General features: G+C 45.6%; 1 protein-coding gene across 1 annotated transcript in view; it reads left to right on the forward strand.

The window, feature by feature from the left end:
* The window catches only part of csf1rb (colony stimulating factor 1 receptor, b), a 57,305-nt gene that overhangs the window by 21,442 nt on the left and 15,093 nt on the right, over positions 1 to 20,770 (forward strand). The window contains exons 7-15 of the mRNA XM_056263537.1: positions 12,434 to 12,555; positions 12,633 to 12,741; positions 12,853 to 13,046; positions 14,142 to 14,257; positions 14,329 to 14,455; positions 14,558 to 14,662; positions 16,930 to 17,040; positions 19,029 to 19,257; positions 20,414 to 20,504. Coding sequence (XP_056119512.1) covers positions 12,434 to 12,555; positions 12,633 to 12,741; positions 12,853 to 13,046; positions 14,142 to 14,257; positions 14,329 to 14,455; positions 14,558 to 14,662; positions 16,930 to 17,040; positions 19,029 to 19,257; positions 20,414 to 20,504 — 1,204 coding nt within the window. The remainder of the gene's footprint in view (positions 1 to 12,433; positions 12,556 to 12,632; positions 12,742 to 12,852; positions 13,047 to 14,141; positions 14,258 to 14,328; positions 14,456 to 14,557; positions 14,663 to 16,929; positions 17,041 to 19,028; positions 19,258 to 20,413; positions 20,505 to 20,770) is intronic.

Consider the following 20,770-nt stretch of genomic DNA (forward strand, 5'->3'; position numbering starts at 1 on the left):
CTTGCTGAAGCTCAAACGTGACACGTAACACGAGAATGAACCTCATTGGCTCTTGCTGAAGCTCAAACGTGACGCGTAACACGATAAATGAACCCCATTGGCTCTTGCTGAAGCTCAAATGTGATGCGTAACACGAGAATGAACCTCATTGGTTCTTGCTGAAGCTCAAATGTGATGCGTAACACGAGAATGAACCCCATTGGCTCTTGCTGAAGCTCAAACGTGATGCGTAACACGAGAATGAACCCTATTGGCTCTTGCTGAAGCTCAAATGTGATGCGTAACACGAGAATGAACCCTATTGGCTCTTGCTGAAGCTCAAATGTGACGCGTAACATGAGAATGAACCCTATAGCTTGTTTTCATATGACGTCACGCCACTGCGTTGCCATGGCGCGAAATGCAAATGGAGGGCAGGAAGTGATTTGGTGTATTTAGAAAGCACTATAACAAACTCAAAATGCATGTCTTGCGTCGTTTATGGTTACTTAAATCGATCAAACCACGAGGAGTTTTTATCGTGTACCAAAAGTTGTTGTTCATAAGGGGGGAAAAATGCAAGAAATTGACAGAAAAACTCCGGAAAAACGGCTTGCAAACCTACGGCCAGAGCTGCCAACTCTCACGCATTGGCCGTGAGACACCCGCATTTGATTGGTTTCACACGCTCACACGCCACACTTCCGATTTCTCACGCCGAACTGTCAACCCGGCCGGTCAAATGCCTGAAAGATGAGTTTATCTACAGATCTACCTGTTGAGCCACTCGTGATCGACTAGTTATACCGCAAATTCGTTAAAAATCTCCCGCAATCTAGAGTGAGCGTGCATGGGATACAGAGATTGTGCTCCAAACCGCGTAGAGCGAGCGAGAGACCTTACGTGGGCATAGAGCATTCACCTACCCGTGTGTGCAGTGATCACTTCATCAAATGTGAGTTAATGCAACTTAAGTGGCTATGTTTGTGTAATGTGTAACGTTTCCGAACTTTGTAAAGTCAAAGTATGTCTGTAAGACGAGGTAGTTGTTGCTGATATCTACCGCCTCGATGGCAGGAAAATCTTTCAATTCAGTTGAAAATCGCTCCTCTTCATAACGTAAGGATCACGTCCAACATATGTTTGATTTTTTGTTTATATCTTTCTCTTGTAATAGCTGTAAAGTAGTACAGTACGGACTTTTCTCCATCTCGTCCATTGCCCTCTTCACTCCCTGCCCTCCATCTGAATTTGGCGCGTCATCAAAATCACGTGACTGAAACCCAGCTATTGGCTCTTGCTGAAGCTCAAAAGTGACGCGTAACACGAGAATGAACCTCATTGGCTCTTGCTGAAGCTCAAACGTGACGCGTAACACGAGAATGAACCCCATTGGCTCTTGCAGAAGCTCAAACGTGACGCGTAACACGAGAATGAACCCTATTGGCTCTTGCTGAAGCTCAAATGTGATGCGTAACACAAGAATTAACCCCATTGGCTCTTGCTGAAGCTCAAACGTGACGCGTAACACGAGAATGAACCCCATTGGCTCTTGCTGAAGCTCAAACGTGACGCGTTACACGAGAATGAACCTCATTGGCTCTTGCAGAAGCTCAAACGTGATGCGTAACACGAGAATGAACCTCATTGGCTCTTGCTGAAGCTCAAACGTGACGCGTAACACGAGAATGAACCCCATTGGCTCTTGCTGAAGCTCAAACGTGACGCGTTACACGAGAATGAACCTCATTGGCTCTTGCAGAAGCTCAAACGTGATGCGTAACACGAGAATGAACCTCATTGGCTCTTGCAGAAGCTCAAACGTGATGCGTAACACAAGAATGAACCTCATTGGCTCTTGCTGAAGCTCAAACGTGACGCGTAACACGAGAATGAACCCCATTGGCTCTTGCTGAAGCTCAAACGTGACGCGTTACACGAGAATGAACCTCATTGGCTCTTGCAGAAGCTCAAACGTGATGCGTAACACGAGAATGAACCTCATTGGCTCTTGCAGAAGCTCAAACGTGACGTGTAACACGAGAATGAACTTCATTGGCTCTTGCTGAAGCTCAAACGTGACGCGTTACACGAGAATGAACCTCATTGGCTCTTGCTGAAGCTCAAACGTGACGCGTTACACGAGAATGAACCTCATTGGCTCTTGCAGAAGCTCAAACGTGACGCGTTACACGAGAATAAACCTCATTGGCTCTTGCTGAAGCTCAAACATGACGTGTAACATGAGAATGAACCTCATTGGCTCTTGCAGAAGCTCAAATGTGATGCGTAACACGAGAATGAACCTCATTGGCTCTTGCTGAAGCTCAAACGTGACGCGTTACACGAGAATGAACCTCATTGGCTCTTGCTGAAGCTCAAACGTGACGCGTTACACGAGAATGAACCTCATTGGCTCTTGCTGAAGCTCAAACGTGATGCGTAACACAAGAATGAACCCTATTGGCTCTTGCTGAAGCTCAAACGTGATGCGTAACACAAGAATGAACCCTATTGGCTCTTGCTGAAGCTCAAACGTGATGTGTAACACAAGAATGAACCCTATTGGCTCTTGCTGAAGCTCAAACGTGATGCGTAACACAAGAATGAACCCTATTCGCTCTTGCTGAAGCTCAAATGTGATGCGTAACACAAGAATGAACCCTATTGGCTCTTGCTGAAGCTCAAACGTGCTGCGTAACACGAGAATGAACCTCATTGGCTCTTGCAGAAGCTCAAACGTGATGCGTAACACAAGAATGAACCCTATTCGCTCTTGCTGAAGCTCAAACGTGATGCGTAACACGAGAATGAACCCCATTGGTTCTTGCTGAAGCTCAAACGTGACGTTTAACACGAGAATGAACCCTATTAGCTCTTGCTGAAGCTCAAACGTGCTGCGTAACACTAGAATGAACCCTATTGGCTCTTGCTGAAGCTCAAACGTGACGCGTAACACGAGAATGAACCCCATTGGCTCTTGCTGAAGCTCAAACGTGACGTTTAACACGAGAATGAACCCCATTGGTTCTTGCTGAAGCTCAAACGTGACGCGTAACACGAGAATGAACCTCATTGGTTCTTGCTGAAGCTCAAACGTGATGCGTAACATGAGAAAGAACCCCATTGGCTCTTGCTGAAGCTCAAACGTGCTGCGTAACACGAGAATGAACCTCATTGGCTCTTGCAGAAGCTCAAACATGATGCGTAACACAAGAATGAACCCTATTGGCTCTTGCTGAAGCTCAAACGTGATGCGTAACACGAGAATGAACCTCATTGGCTCTTGCTGAAGCTCAAACGTGCTGCGTAACACGAGAATGAACCCTATTGGCTCTTGCTGAAGCTCAAACGTGCTGCGTAACACTAGAATGAACCCTATTGGCTCTTAAGGAAGCTCAAAAGTGACACATAACACGAGAGGGAACCTCATTGGTTCTCGCACGTCAAGCGAACATGCTTGATCTTCCGTTCACCACAATTGATGTGTGAGCTGATGAATGTTTATATGTGAATAAAAGCCTAAATGCAATCTGTTCATAACATAACGCTATTGTGTCTTTTTTTTTGAAAATTTGGATTAAACCACTCGATACATATGGATTAGTTTTACAATCTTTTTCGAATTCAGCATTGTATTGTCTTCCGGTTCTGTTGTGGATCCGCGTTCAGTGCTGCCGCTGACGTAAGACGCTGCTGACGTGTGTCTGGTGCGCCGAGCTTCGTTTACAGTCTGAGGGAGACGCACGCTGGAAACAAAACGAATCGGTTACCTAACGTAACCTTGGTTCTCTCTAGAAGAGGGAACGAGTATTGCGTAAGCTAGCTTACGCTGCGGGAAAGATTCATCTTTGCTGAGATATTGAAGCCAAAAAATTATTTCATAATTTGTATCCATTGACAACGCAGTTCCTCTGCGGCAGACCTAGAGCAGGCTAGCTAGCAGCTCATTGGTTCGCTCAGAGAGAACTGCTTAAGCCTATGGGAGAGCGGGGCTGAACCCGCTTCCAATGAGAGGCGCCCGCGCGCTCATTGCGTCATGGCCCGCCAGAATGGGCGTGGCTATGGTGTATATAACAGTCTCTCCCAGGCTTATATGTTGATTTATTTCAGCGTGAAGCGAAACGCTAGTAGCGCAAGCACGGCCGGGAACGCAATACTCGTTCCCTCTTCTAGAGAGAACCGAGGTTACGTTAGGTAACCGATTCGTTCTCTTACGAGAGGTTCTCTCGTATTGCGTAAGCTAGCTTACGCTGCGGGAACACCTGGTCAACGCCGTGCGCGCTATGAATCCACTCATGAATCCCAGGGTGATACCGGGGGATTTTTAACGTGGAGTCAGAGCCGATCCGCCCTATACGCTCACTACGCAAGCTGCGTAGGGCCCCGCAAATTACTCAAGGCCCCGCCTCCCCCTCGTGTCATAGCGCGTCAATTAATGTTTACAACATCAATGACAAAATGAAGCGAAACTATCCTTCTGGTCACAAAAAGAGGGGGGAAAAACATGAGTGAATTGCGGAAACAACAATCAGGTAAACTTGTGTTCTCTCCTCTCCAAGTTTGATGTCAGCAAAGTAAAGTTAAGTTTATGTGCATTTCTATTGTGTTTTTTAAAGTGCAACGGCTCGGAAAAGATAACCGCGTCGCGTGTGTTATCATACGTTCATATGCGCGTGCACGAAATGAAACGCGCATTTTTCAAGCAGAAATATATGTGGAGAGAGACCAGACATACTGTAGCCTACAATATTTGGGCCTGAATGATGACACTCCTCATCAAATTACACATTATACATACTTTTAAAACAAGACACTGATTATCTAGTCTCAGTCAATGTGTAGTTAAAAACTCTAAACAACTGCTTATGCAAGATGGAAAGCAATGTATTGACAATTTGACATTGATTGACTATTGATTTATAGGCTATATTGAATTTAAAATGTTGATTAGCTGGACATACTGGTCAATATGGATGCACATCCCTCAGTAAATAATAACCATAAATCAAGAATTGCTTCAACATGCATACTAAAACAAACCTTTAACATATGGCAAGCCATTTTAGCTTTTATTCATTCACAGTTTATGCATTTTTTATATCAAGAATTCATTTTTTTTTTTTACTATTTGCAATGTGAATTCTTGATTATTTTTTACTAGTAGGGCCCCTTAGTTACATTTTTATCTACCAATGTCTATTTCTGATATCAGGAATTACATGTTCACTTGTACAAAAGTTAATTCTTGATTTCAATGATGTCATCACTCACAGGGATTATTGATATCTGCAACACAATATTCACTTGTTATCTTAATATTCTATAGAAAATACTCTATTCAATAAATATCATTCTGTTCTATATTATTGTACTTATTCTTTGACTGTTTGGTTTAAAGGAGGGAGGATTGTATTGGGAGAACTGAAGTGTCAGGTGTGACTGTGGCAATGGCAAATGGTTTACATAGCTCACGGCTTCACGGGTCAGGTAGAGGGCCCCTTAGCAGAATTTAGCTTAGGGCCCCAGGGAGGTCAGGATCGGCACTGCGTGGAGTGAATGTATTATGAGGCCGGCAGAGCGGGCACATGAAGTGTATACATAAGCATGTATGATGAAGTGTATAAGCATTTAAGGAGAGCACAAGGGGCGAACCGGTTGTGTGAGGGACTCCCAGTAATGCAGCTTCTTAGGGAGCTTGTCGTTAGACAGCTAGTAATTTTGCCTGCAAGGCGGGAACTTCCAAGTTGTAAAATCTGACAAAAGTGGACGGGGAGGCCCATCCCGCGGCCACACAAATGTCATGAATGGAAATTCCACAGGACCATGCCCACGATGAGGCCATGCCTCTAGTGGAGTGCGCCCTGATGCCCAGAGGGCAGGGCAGGCATTTAGATGCGTAAGCAGAGGCGATAGCGTCTACTATCCATCTAGACAGTGTCTGTTTAGAGGCGGCCAGACCTTTGGTGCGCCCCCCAAACGACACGAAAAGCTGCTCAGCGCGTCTGAACGCGGCAGCGCGCGTAGTGTACAATCTCAGAGCCCGCACCGGGCAGAGGAGATTGGCGTCGCGCTCACTATCGGATGAAGGCAGAGCCGATAGGGAAATAATCTGAGCCCTGAACGGGGTACCAATCGCCTTCGGGACATAGCCATGTCTAGGTTTGAGAATGACAACAGAGTCATTCGGTCCAAACTCGAGACACGCGGCGCTGGATGAGAGCGCGTGAAGATCCCCCACGCGTTTTACTGAGGACAGAGCCGTCAGAAAAACGGTTTTGAGCGAGAGGTATTTTAGGTCCACAGACTCGAGCGGTTCGAACGGGGGTGCTTTCATAGCTTCGAGAACTATAGAAAGATCCCAGATAGGAACCGAGGGGGGGCGCGGAGGGTTCATCCTCTTAGCTCCCCTGAGGAAGCGGATGACTAACTCGTCTTTGCCCAGGGACTGAGCGCGTCGGGGTTCAGAGAACGCCGCGACGGCTGCCACGTAAACCTTGAGAGTGGAGGGGGACCTGCCCTTGTTCAGCATCTCTTGAAGGAAAACAAGCAAAGACGGCACCTCGCATGACCGTGGGTCCAGATGTTTGTCGGTGCACCATTTTGAGAACACAGACCATTTAGACGCATAGAGCCTTCTCGTGGAAGGTGCTCTAGCCTGTATGATAGTGTTTCTTACTCCTTCTGGCAAATCGACGAATAGTCGTTGATCACCCATGCATGTAGCGCCCAGCGCCGTGGATGGGGGTGCCAGATCGTGCCGCGAGCTTGAGAGAGGAGATCTGCTCTGACTGGGATGGGCCACGGGGCTGTCTGTGACAGCTGAGTGAGCTCCGGAACCCAATTCTGACTCTCCCAACGCGGGGCTATGAGGAGCACCGAGTGGCGTGTGTCCCTGATCCTCTGAATTGCCTGTGGTAGCAGAGCGATCGGAGGGAATGCATAGAGCGGGCGGCGAGGCCATTCCTGGGCTAGCGCGTCCTCGCTCCTTGAGAAAAATATTGGGCAGTGAGCGTTCTCTTCTGACGCGAAGAGGTCCACCTCTGCTCTGCCGAATAGCCGCCACAGTATTTGGACCGTTTGTGTGTTCAGGGACCATTCTCCTGAGGAGATGAGGTTCCTGGACAGTATGTCTGGACCGTCGTTCAGATGGCCCGGCACATGCGTCGCTCTGAGCGAGAGCAGGCGGCTCTGAGACCAAACTAAAATGCGGTGTGTCAGTAGGAAGAGATTCCTGGACCTGACACCGCCCTGACGGTTGAGATAGGAGACCACAGCCATGTTGTCCGAACGGATCAGGACGTGGTGTCCCCGAATGAGCGGGAGGAAGCGCGAAAGCGCGTTCTCGACCGCAAGCATTTCCAGACAGTTTATGTGTAAGGGGCTTTCCTGTGTCGACCAATGGCCGAAGGCCAGTGAGCCCTCGCAGACTGCACCCCAACCCGTGTTGGATGCATCTGTCGAGATGACTTTTCGGCGGGAAAAGGTCCCCATCGTGACGCCCTGTCGAAACCATTCTGCTACTGTCCATGGCTGCAGCGCCGTGAGACATGTCTGCGTAACTCTGATCAGCTGGCGGCCCGTGTTCCACGCGCGGTGGGGTACACGGCTGTTTAACCAAAGCTGAAGCGGACGCATGTGCAGAAGGCCCAGCTGAAGCACAGCGGAGGCTGAGGCCATGTAACCCAGCATCCTCTGAAAAGTTCTCAGAGGTGAGCGGGTGCCCATCTGAAACGAGGCGGCCAGTCGCTGTACACTGCGCGCGCGCTGTGTAGACAGGCGAGCCGTCATCGTGACCGAGTTCAAATCTATTCCTAGAAAGGAAATCGATTGACTGGGTTGAAGGGAGCTCTTTGTCCAGTTGACAGAGAGGCCCAGCGTTTTCAGATGGTCGAGGAGAACTGCGCGGTGCGACAGAAGCTCCGTCTGTGATTGGGCCAAAATCAGCCAGTCGTCCAGATAATTCAATATGCGCAGCCCCTGGCTCCGCAGGGGGGCGAGCGCCGTATCCATGCACTTCGTAAATGTGCCGAACGGGAGAACGGCGTATTGATAAACATGACCCTCGAAGGCGAAACGTAAGAATGGCCTGTGACGGGGATTTATCTGGATCTGAAAATAGGCTCCCTTAGGTCTAGAGAGATGAACCAGTCCCCCTGGCGCACCTGCGCGAGGAGTTTCCTGGTAGTGAGCATCTTGAACGGTCTCTTCATGAGCACTTTGTTCAAAGACCTGAGATCTAAAATCGGTCTGAGGCCGCCGTCTTTCTTGGGAACCAGAAAATAACGGCCGTAAAACCCCGACTCGGTCATAGATGGTGGGACTCTCTCTATGGCGCCCTTTTGCAACAGCGTCGCAATTTCTGAGCGGAGCGTGCCGGCGGCCAGCGGGCTGACAGTAGATTCGAGCCGCGCGCGCGCACGAGGCGGGCGGCGGCGAAACTGTAGCAGATAGCCGTTCTTTATAATGCTTAGTACCCACGGGGAAATGCCTGGAATGGCTTCCCACGCTTTGTAGCATGCGGCTAGTGGCCGAATGGCTATATCGCCCTGATTGCTGCACATAGCGGGCTGGACACGGTGTGTGGGCGCGCTTTGAATGTGTGTGGCAACGGGATTTGCACTCAGAGAGGAGTCTATGGGCCGTGAAACAGAGCGAGCAGAGAGGGGACACGCGCACGAGCTCGTGGGCGTGTTTATGTTCTCTGATATTAGAGCGGGCTGTGCCCGTTTCATGTGATGGGGCTCTGATAGAGACACGGGATATGTTATGCTTGTGTGTATGGGTGAGCACATGATTGTGGGCACATTTTCTACACAACTGGCAAATTTTCTCTTTTTGAGATTTCTCTGGGTAGCCGTAAAAACGGCTTTTTGTCGCTCGCAAGCGGGCTGGGACACCGGCTTGTTTGTGGCGGTCAACACTACAGCAGTCGGCGAAATAACGGGGACTGGCAGAGGGCGAAGCTTTGACGGCGGTCCGGCCGCAGCGGGAGAGCACCGTCGTTTTCTTGACTTTGCTAGGCAGACTTCTGATGATCAGGCTTCAGCGTGATCTTAGGTCGCGGGCCTCGTGGGGGCGGCGGTCTGCGGCGGCTGTCAGAGCGAGAGCGAGGGCGGTCTGCGGCGGCTGTCAGAGCGAGAGCGAGGGCGGCCACCCTGTCTGCGCTGGGCTGTTTGAGTCTGCGGAGGGGGGCGCTGTGGTGGAGCTCTGGCAGGAGGCTCGCGAGAGCGGCCCGCGGAAGAGCTAGCGCGGCGGGGCAGAAACAAATTCATCGCCTTAGTAGCTTTCTGGACCTCAGAAAAGCGATCGACGATTCCCGTGACAGCAGATCCAAAAAGGCCCGTTGGGGAGAGGGGCGCGTTAAGAAACGCGGCGCGCTCAGAATCTCCCATGTCGGCGAGCGTGAGCCATAAGTGTCTCTCGGCAACACAAAGGCTGGCCATGCATCTCCCCAGAGCTTGTGCGGCGGCTTTAGTGGCGCGAAGGGCGAGGTCCGTAGCACTTCTCAGATCCGTGACAGCGGGGGAGGGGTTTCTACCGCCTTCGGCCCACTCACGGAGAATATCGCTCTGTAATACTTGGAGGACAGACATAGAATGTAGCGCTGCGGCGGCCTGACCGGCGGCGGCGTAGGCGCGAGCATGAAAGCTCGAGGTCGCTCTGCAAGCTTTCGAAGGAAGCGTGGGGGAAGAGCGCCATCTAGCAGAGGGCGGGCAGAGGTGTGCGGCGACCAAGTCCTCGACGGGCGGCATGGCTGAGTAACCTTTTTCGGCGGCTCCGTCCACCGAGCGCAGCGAGGCGGATATATAAGAGCGGTTTCTAGCCGAGAGCGGGGCATTCCAGGACTTCGTCAGCTCAGCGTGAAGTTCAGGCAGGAATGGAGCGGCCCGGTTGCACGCGGGGGTCGAGCGCCGATGAAAAAAGCTGCCGTCCATCCGGTTCGGGGCCTGCTCGGGTGGAGGAGACCACTCGAGACCGAGGCGTTCGACGGCCTGTGAGAGGAGGCGCATTAGTTCCTCCTCTATCCCGGCGCGGATCCCCGCCGACTCTCTCGTGGAACCGAGAGATGACCATTCTTCACTGTCTGATGCGAGCAGTGAACAGGAGTCCTTCTCCTCCGCGGCGTCATCGGAAGCGACAGAGCGGCCACTCGGCGGCAACTGTATGTCCGGCAGGGGCGGGGAGGGAGAGCGGGAAGCGGGAGGCGGCGGCGGCGGCCCGCATGGTTCCGCTGGGGGCTCCGGCGGCCTCTGGGAGCGGCGTTTCTTCTTACGCGGCGAAGAGGGAGGCGGCGCGGGAGCGGATTTTGCTGCCAGAAGTCGTGCCCGCAGGGACGACAACGGCAGGCTCTCACAGAAGTCGCATCCTCCATCCGCGAGGGCGAGTTCTGCGTGCTCGAGTCCCAGGCAGAGAGCGCAGATGACATGGCGGTCTCCGTCCTCGAGACGAGCGCGGCAAGAGCCGCAGGAAAAACGAGACATCTTTAAAAAGACGCTCGGCTCTTTTAGATATAAATAGAGAAAAGAGAAGGATACAGTCGTCGGATGGCGCTAGCTTGCAGGGCGGCTGAAGGTGGCGAAGACGGCCGGCTTCTTCAGGGTCCGGGAGCTCGCTAGAGTGATGCCTTCTCGACGGCGACGGCTTTTCTCAGGACAGCAGAAGTGTGCAGCTTGCTGAAGATGAAATGAATCAACATATAAGCCTGGGAGAGACTGTTATATACACCATAGCCACGCCCATTCTGGCGGGCCATGACGCAATGAGCGCGCGGGCGCCTCTCATTGGAAGCGGGTTCAGCCCCGCTCTCCCATAGGCTTAAGCAGTTCTCTCTGAGCGAACCAATGAGCTGCTAGCTAGCCTGCTCTAGGTCTGCCGCAGAGGAACTGCGTTGTCAATGGATACAAATTATGAAATAATTTTTTGGCTTCAATATCTCAGCAAAGATGAATCTTTCCCGCAGCGTAAGCTAGCTTACGCAATACGAGAGAACCTCTCGTAAGAGAACAATCTTCGCAAACATGTCTAAAGCCTAGTTCACACTACATGATTTTAAAACGTCGGGCTGAACTGTGCGGTTCACACTACATGACTTGCTCTCTGTGAAATCAGGAGTTTTCAAGTTGTTGAGCTAGTTCACACCACACGACACAACGTGATTGATCCGCAACAGGAGGTAACGCACTACACGAGTTGACAACAACTCTGTCACCCAACGATTCTATCTTGTCTACAAACCACGTTTTGTCACGAAAAATCACGCGATAAAACGAACCGGAAATGACGCGAAACAGCACGCGCGCCAATACCCACCGAAGAAGACGAAAAAGAACACAACACGCGAACATGCCTTGCTCTGATTGGCTGTAGCTCATGACATCACGTGAGCTTGAGTCGTGCGACAGCTCTGGATATCTAGCATGCTAGATATTTTTCTGGGCTCGGCGAGGCGTCTGCGAGCGTCTTTGATGCGTTGTTGGCTCTTTCATACTAACAGATTGGCGAGCGTTCATCGCCCGCTAATCCCCCGCGATTTGCACGCGATAACACCATGACCTGTGTCGGCGAGCTCAACGATTTGCATATCGGGCTTCAAATCATGTAGTGTGAACTAGGCTTAAGGATTTCCACACAGAGGAAGACTTGCATTTTTTTGCCCAGCCATATTTATTTGAACCCGAATACACGGGCGCACCAGACACACGTCAGCAGCGTCTTACGTCAGCGGCGGCACTGAACGCGGATCCACAACAGAACCAGAATACACACACACACACACACACCAGACACACGTCAGCAGCGTCTTACGTCAGCGGCGGCACTGAACGCGGATCCACAACAGAACCAGAATACACACACACACACACACACACACACCAGACACACGTCAGCAGCGTCTTGCGTCAGCGGCGGCACTGAACGCGGATCCACAACAGAACCAGAATACACACACACACACACACACACACCAGACACACGTCAGCAGCGTCTTACGTCAGCGGCGGCACTGAACGCGGATCCACAACAGAACCGGAAGACAATACAATGCTGAATAAAGTCCTAGTTTTTGTTATTTTTGGACCAAAATGTATTTTCGATGCTTCAACACACTCTAACTAACCCACTGATGTCACATGGACTACTTTGATGATGTCTTTATTTCCTTTCTGGACAAGGACAGTATACCGTACACACATTTACAATGGAGGGACAGAAAGCTCTCGGACTAAATCTAAAATATCTTAAACTGTGTCCTGAAGATAAACGGAGGTCTGACGGGCTTGGAGCGACATGAGGGAGAGCCATTAATGACATCATTTTCATTTTTGGGTAAACTAACCCTTTAAGGCTTGTATTGCTTTCTGGAAACAAGACCCAGATACATCAACCTGTTAAACAAGAACAAGCTCTGTTTTGTTAGGTGACACTGACCTTGTGTGTTTATATTCGACAGTAACAGTTACTTGTCCACAATCCTGCTGAGAAAAGTTGGAGTGCAAGAATATGGTCACTACATCTTCACTGCCAGAAGTGCCAGTGTCAATGCCTCAATTATTTTTACAGTTCATGTCTACCGTAAGTCTTAATAAAAAACGATTACATAATGAAACCATAGTACGATTTAATCTTTTTTTGTCTTTCCAAACATACAGATAAGCCTAATGCTGTAATTAAGAGGGAAAATGGAGTTACCACTTGTGAGGCGATTGGTTATCCCGTACCGAGGATTCAGTGGTTCCAGTGTGAAGATGCCAGAGCTATGTATGCCATCTTTTTGAATGTCAGATATATTTGTTATATAAGATACTGTATGTTTTACAAGAAATGTGTGAGGATGCACTAATTTCTGATTTTATTATGATTGAGTGACAGGTGTAAATACAACCATACATCCGCTGTGGAATTAAAATCCACCCAGTCCACTTTTGGGCACGGCCGAGGGCATGGACCAGTGCTGGTGAAGAGTGTGTTACCAGTGACTAACGCAAACACTAATTTAACCTTTGAGTGTGTGGCTACAAACATTGCTGGAGAAGATCGTGATAGCTTCACCTTTACAATTTCATGTAAGAAAAATGGGTTACACTTTACCTGAAGGGGTGTGCATAAGACTGACGTGACACTTTCATAATCATGACATGACACATGTCATAAATATGATGGAGGTTTTATGCATATACAGGTGAAACTCGAAAAATTTGAATATCGTGCAAAAGTTTTTTTCAGTTTATCGTGCATTTATTTCAGTAATTCAACTTAAAAGGTGAAACTAATATATTATATAGACTCATTACATGCAAAGTGAGATATTTCAAGCCTTTATTTGTTATAATTTTGATGATTATGACTTACGGCTTATGAAAACCTTTTCACAATATTCTAATTTTTCGAGTTTCACCTGTTTATGACAACTGTCATTAAGTGTAATTCGCTCAATTATGAAATTTGTAATGCAAATATGACATTGTTTGAGATGTCTTTGTTATGACAACTTAACATTACCAGGACAACACAACCTGTCATAAATATGTCATAAAGATGACATAACAGATTAATTATCAAACTTAAGAAAGCACTTAGCTTTATGGGTTAACATTACATTAAACTGTCATGTGGTTTTGACATTGGCTGTCATTAGGCATTATAACTGTGTCATGAATATTGTTACTGACCTCGACTACAGTGGTACACATTGAATTTGTAATTAAAATGTTATAATGGCCTCATGACAGCCAATGTCAAAACCAACCACCTGACAGTTTAATGTAATGTTAACCCATAAAGCTAAGTGCTTTCTTAAGTTTGATCATTAACCTGTTATGTCATGTTTATGACATATTTATGACAGGTTATGTTGTAGTAATGTCAAGTTGTCATGACAAAGACACTGACCGGTTATGATGTATTGGTCAAGTTGTCATAACAAAGACATCTCAAGCCGTCTCAATGTCATATTTGCATTACAAATGTCATAATTGAGCGAATGACACTTAATGACAGTTGTCATAAACATGCATAAAACTATGAAAGTGTCACGTCAGTCTTACGCACACCCCTTCAAGTAAAGTGTTACCCAAAAAGCTCAATATCCCTTGCAATTGAGCACCATTTTGTGCATTTTGAAGTGGAGTTGTCGTCTGATGCGTCTCTAATGTCTCTAGATGTTCCTGGCAATACATCCGTGTGGTCGACTTCAGTGTTGATCACTGTTGTTCTCTCTGGAGCCTTCACTGTGATGATCTTATGGATGTTGATCCTTTTCTACAAACACAGAAAGGTATTTTTTCACGTCTGTTGTACTCACAAATGATGCAATAAATACATTTTTAACACCACTATTTTTTTAAGGCACAGAAATATGAAATCCAATGGAAAATCATTGAAGTGAATGATGGGAACAATTACACATTCATTGACCCCACCCAACTTCCATACAACAACAAGCTGGAGTTTCCTCGAAATAAGCTGAAGCTTGGTATCGCAACCATGCGCGTATTGTTTTACATTATCATAGTTTTGTTGTTAGTAATGATAAGAAATAACTTCTGCGTTAAATAAACCATTGCTTTTACTTCAGGACAAGTTCTAGGAGCAGGAGCTTTTGGGAAGGTGGTGCAAGCAACCGCTTTTGGGCTTGTCAAGGATGAAACCGTTACACGAGTGGCAGTGAAAATGCTCAAGCGTAAGTTCAATACATATTAGGACAAATTTGAGTAGATTTTTTATGAAAATTGCTGAATTAATTTATTTGAAGTGAATATATAAATATCACAGATAGTCTCAAGACAAGGTAAAGAGAAACAGAGATATAAGTCTGGAGTCTCAATGATCAAAATCTAGTTAAATTTTCCCACTATAAGCTGATACATTTGTCAAACGTGTGAGCTACTTTAAATAGCTATATAATAATATTCCAGTTATACACCATAAGATGGTCTTCTGGTGCTAATTTAGTCTTAATGCCCATGTAGAGGGTCACGTGACTGTTTAGCATAAGCTCGCTTGCATACACTCATTATAATTAGAAAGCTGACACATCACTCAATTGCACTGTAGTTGGGGTATTATAGCGACACCAGTGGCCTTTAAGTGAACTGCAGCCAGCAACTTAAAGGATTAGTTCACTTCAATATGAACATTTCCTGATAATTTACTCACCCCAATGCCATCCAAGATGTTCATGTCTTTCTTTCTTCAGTGGAGAAGAAATTAAGTTTTTTGAGGAAAACATTTCAGGATTTTTCTCCACACAATGGACTTCAACGGTAACCAAATTGTTGAAATCCAAATCAATGCAGTTTCAAACGGCTTTGAAGAGCTTCACACGGCTCTGCACGACCCCAGCTGAGGAACAGGGTTTTATCTAGCGAAACCATCAGTCATTTTATATACTCTCCTTTTCTAAACTCTTATTTCTAAATAAGAGTTTAGAAAAGGAGAGTATACAAGAGTTTACAAGACTATATATAATCGACCGTTCGCAAAGACCCGCCCCCCTTAGTTACTGTCGCTATGTCCGACAAGCTACGCTGCTCTCTCTCTCACACACACACACACACACACACACACACACACACACACACACACACAGACACACACACACACACACACACACACACACACACACACACACACACACACACACACACACACACACACACACACACACACACACCATGTTCTCACGCAGTGAAAAATACATTGCGGACTGACAACACGCTGACAGACAGGACAGACCAGGTTACTTTTCGGTTACTTTTGATATTAAACATATTAAACAAAGTCTTACCTTTCAAATGTGGTCATTTTTTAAAAGAAATTTAAACAATAAATACCGTTTTGTGGCTCTTTAATGTGTCGTGACAGATCGCTGTAGAGCCTCAGTTAAAGCTGCTCGTGATCCGATCATCTCTTCCTTCTAGTTCATTTATAGCATCAAATAAACATGAATGAACATCAGAAGGAATGTTGTTTTAACCGCAGAAAGGCATCAGTACACCGTTTTTCAAGTCCAAATCCTCCCATGTTAATCTACTAACTCTCCTGACTGCTTTGTCGGACAAAATGTCGGATGGCGAAATATGATTGGTCAGATCACCTGTCAATCAAGCTCCCTGCGAAGGGTCAATTTATGACATATGCCGCATCCATCCGACATTTTGTCCGACAAAGCAGTCAGTAGGGTTGCCACCCGTCCCGGTTTTCCCGGGATTGTTCTCTTTTTTGATGTCCTTCAAAGCTGGAACCGCCCCTGGTTGACGCCTCCCCCTCAAAGTGTCCCGGTTTTTCACAAATCAAAGGTGGCAACCCTAGCAGTCAGTCAGCTTAGCGCGTCATCAAGACTATTAAAGGGCACGTGGTTTGGTGTTTTATCTATCTCGTCCCCCGTGCATTTGTTGATACTAGACTTCTGTAATGCATCCGCATATGTTACAGAAGTCTAGTATCAACAAATGCACGGGGGACGAGATAGATAAAACACCAAACCACGTGCCCTTTAATAGTCTTGATGACGCGCTAAGCTTCGTCACCTGACCTCGGGTTGAAGTAATTTCACACGTGCTTCAGACACCGGTGCACGCCGAAGCCGTTCAAATAGTGTCAACGTGTTGAGTTCCTTCGAAAAGGTTTAATCCCTTTTCTTTCCATGACACATTGACATTACAGTACTGAATGACTTTTTCAGGCATTATCTTGAACATTGTATAAGCATTTATTTCATGTGTCATTGAACGGAAGAGACGCTTGTGATTAAAATATGAAAAGTCTACTTATAGCCCCTTTAAAATTGAGAGTGGGACTAAAAATCAGCCCTGGACACATATTTTGCTGGAGAATGAGTGTTAATCCAATAACCCAATACCCCAATCACCCAAGACCAGAGGTTTTTGTTTAGATCTTGATAGAATAATTTCAATTGTTCTCTTTCTGTCCCTCCACCCCAAACAGCCAGTGCTCGCTTTGAAGAAAAAGAAGCACTCATGTCTGAGCTGAAGATCTTAAATTACATCGGGCCGCATGACAACATCGTCAATCTGCTGGGGGCGTGCACTCAGGAAGGTACGTCAAAGGCATATTCTCACATTAATCAGCAGTGAAATCAGTAAGATTGTCACTATAACAAACTAAACACTTCTTTTCATATTTAGAAATAAACCTGATTTCATCTAATCCATTGAAAGTGACGTATAGTGAAACATGTGCTCCCTTAGATCTTTGAGCCACACAATAAAAAATTAACTAATGTTTTTGATTGATATTTACACTTACTTAATCAGTTAAACTTTTTAACAGCCATAATCAGTTAACCGATACAGGTCGTTGTCTGCTGGATTTGTTAAAAATAGGGCCGTAAATCAGCATCCAATGCTGGTGTTTTTGGCCGAAGACAAATAGAAGTGAACAGGGCTGTTAGTAACACGTTTCTTTCTATAGCTATTCTTATTCAACTTATTCTTATTCTTATACAACTTATTCTTGTTTAAATAAAATGCTGACACTATAGAAAGCATGGACTTCAGTTTAAATTTTGTACATTTATTTAGATTTTTTTATTTTTTATTTGTATAAGCCCCATCAGCAATTTTAAGCATTTTTTTTTCCAAAAAAAAAAGATTGGGGAAAATATTCTATACAACAAACAAATTTGAAAAATGACATGTTTATTTTACATGTATGTTGAAAAACATTACACAAATGCTTGACACAGCATTATACATTAATTATTATAAATGAAAATACCTACATTTTATTTTACATTACGTAAGTTAAGAGCATTTGATCAGTGGATGATGTCTTCTCAACTGGTTAATATAATTATTTGTTGCCTATTCACTTTATTAGACTTGTAAACAATGTCGTTTTGAGGTTTTGTCACGTTATATGCTGGTCAGATAGCATGATGAAGGAGATATATTCAGATATTCTTTAATTAATAATACAAAATCACTCATAACACAGGAATACGTATAGGAGATGTATCCAGACTTAACATTAACGAGAACCAAATGAAGCACAGGGCTTAAATACATAGGAAATCAAAGAGAAACAAAGCATGTGCGACGTGTAATTAGGAACTATGGAAACTAATTACTAACAGGGAAACTAACTAAAGGAACTCAGGCCTTGTCCACACTAACACGTTTTCATTTGAAAATGCATCTTTTTCTCTCCTTTTTGGTCTTACGTTCACACTGAGACAGCATTTTTATCTACGAAGCTTTTTGAAAACGCTCTCGAAAGTGGATAAAATAAATAAATAAAAAAAACGCTGTTTTCGTGTTGTAGTGTGGACTGTAAAAAACTGAGGTATTTAAAAACGATGACGTAAGTTTAGTCATGTGACGCATATTGTACCAATAGATATTCATGTTTATGTCGGTATTGTGTCTGTTATGTGCTACTTTCACACAGTTGCTAAGATATGTTACTTCACACACTCTTCATATCACAGTCCTGTAAAGATGACCGAAAACTCACTCGCATTTGCTGTCCTTCGGCAAAACATGAGAGCAGTCGCGTTTTAGAGTGAGAGCGACCCGGACAATCAGTGAATGCTGAGATATTTAGCTAAATTAAATGATCCTGTCAGAAGAATTGCGTGATGTCTTGATCATGTCTGCTCTGTCTGTATCATCTCAGTGAGCTTCATGAGGGTTTACACACGTGCTATAAGGTGAATTTAGCGTTTTCCAACGTTTCAGTGTGGATGAGAAACTTTTGGGAAACGCTTGAAAATGCCAGTGTGGACGGAGAGCGTTTTTGAACAAAAACGTTGTTTTCAAATCCATCCGGATTAATGTAGAGGTAGCCTCAGGCATACAGGAACAGAGCAAACAGAGTGAAAATGTAACCAAAACAGAACAGAACATACATGTTACAGTTTTTTTTTTTACAAAATCCTCTTGCTATTTTCAGCATTAAACGTTGTCTGTGCAATCACAATACTGGTTATAAAATATATTGAAATATTGAATATATATACGTATATATAAAACAAAAATCAGTAGTGTATTAGTTGTAAATAGATCTGATTTGATCTGATATAGGACCGATGCTGATGATCACAGAGTACTGCTGTCACGGGGACCTCCTCAACTTCTTACGTCAACGAGCAGAAACATTTGCAAACACTTTTCTTGGTCTTCAAGGTTTCCCAGAGGATTCAAACCTCTACAAGAATGTGACCGTTCAAAATAACCATTCTGCAAGGTATGTTCATGTCAAGTCAACCTTTATTTTTATAGCACATTTAAAAACAGCAGAAGTTGACCCAAAGTGCTTTACAGATCAAGCAAGAATAAATAAACACATTTAAATACAACATCATACATTCTATCAGCTTCAAAAACCCCTTTCATTATCTATTCAAAAGCCACAGAAAACAGATACGTTTTTAAAGAAGATTTATAACGGCAACGAGGAGCCGTCAATAGCAGTTGGTCAGAAGACCTGGGTGCTCTAGCTGGAGAGTAGGGGGGTAAAAGGTCACTAATATATTTCGGTGCGAGACCAGATAGTGCCCTGTTAACAAGTCAAAATTTTAAAATCCACCCTGAATTTCACCGGGAGCCAGTGTAGAGATGCCAAAACTGGGGGAATATGATCCCTTTTTCTTAATCCTGTTAGTGTCAGTGTCATATAATAAAGGAAGGCTTGCCTTGTACCACCACTTCTTTTTTTAGCAACTGTGATCAATGCTATGTTATTACGTTTCCAAGTATCATTAAAGCATTCTTCTTCCTACCCTGCTGGAAAAACATAAAAGCACATGAAGGTGGTCAGGCACTTTTTGTTGCAAGGACTTTTTGTCCTTCAGCTTGTTGGGACTAATTGGACCAGCTGCCATCAGAAGCTGGTTTTAGATTGATTGTCATGAGGGAATTACACCGATTTAAAACTTGTAGATATTGCAATGACCAATGCTACGTTCACATTGTCCAAATCTGATTATTTGTGTATCCGATTGGAATCTGATCTAAAATTATTGATGTATCGCAACTGTTCAGATCTGATTTGTGTGTCCATACCACTCTTTAGTTTTCCGGAATCTGCATTGGTTTCAAACCAGACCGCAATATAGTGTCGGCCCAGATCCAGCCCACATCTGGGACACATGGATACCACATGTACCAGATGTGGCCCGGATCTAGGCCAACACTGTGTTGCTGTCTGGGTATGGAAATTACGTTTTGTTGGTTGGCATACGGTTCTTTACCAGTTTCAAAATATGTCTCCGTTATTGTTACGGAAGCAGTCTCAAGAGATGGATAATGAAGTTAATAGGAGTTTATTGACGACACTGAGCGGAGACAGAATGCGGGTAAGTGATATGAACAATGATACTTTAGAGAGCGGTGCAGGCGATGAGTGGTTTGGTTCCTCTTACTGGTATGGAGGCTGATTGTGGGTGAGACCGATGGCTGGAACAAAGAACACTGGAGACGTTGGAGACCATGGAGATGAAGACGCTGGAGTGGAGACTGGAGAATGGTCATTGGAGAATCAAGGAAATCAATAGCAGGGTAAGTAGTGCTCTTCATATGGACTAGTGATGTCCCACTTTTATGAAATTATTTGGCCCGCCCAAGCCCGCCCAAGCCCGCCCCAGGCCCGCCCAAGCCCGCCCCGCACCACTGGATCTATTTTTACAACCCGCACCGCACCCACGACCGTTAAATAGACATACTAGGTATTGTAATGTAAATGAAAACAGCCTTTTATTTCAGCCTTAAAGTGGTTGGAAACGTCGCCTTTTGTGTTGTAAACTGGCAACAACAGACAATTATGA

The sequence above is a fragment of the Rhinichthys klamathensis genome, unplaced genomic scaffold (assembly GCF_029890125.1).
Source record: "Rhinichthys klamathensis goyatoka isolate OS25496 unplaced genomic scaffold, OSU_Roscu_1.1 h1tg000207l_1, whole genome shotgun sequence".
Taxonomy (NCBI): Eukaryota; Metazoa; Chordata; class Actinopteri; order Cypriniformes; family Leuciscidae; genus Rhinichthys; species Rhinichthys klamathensis.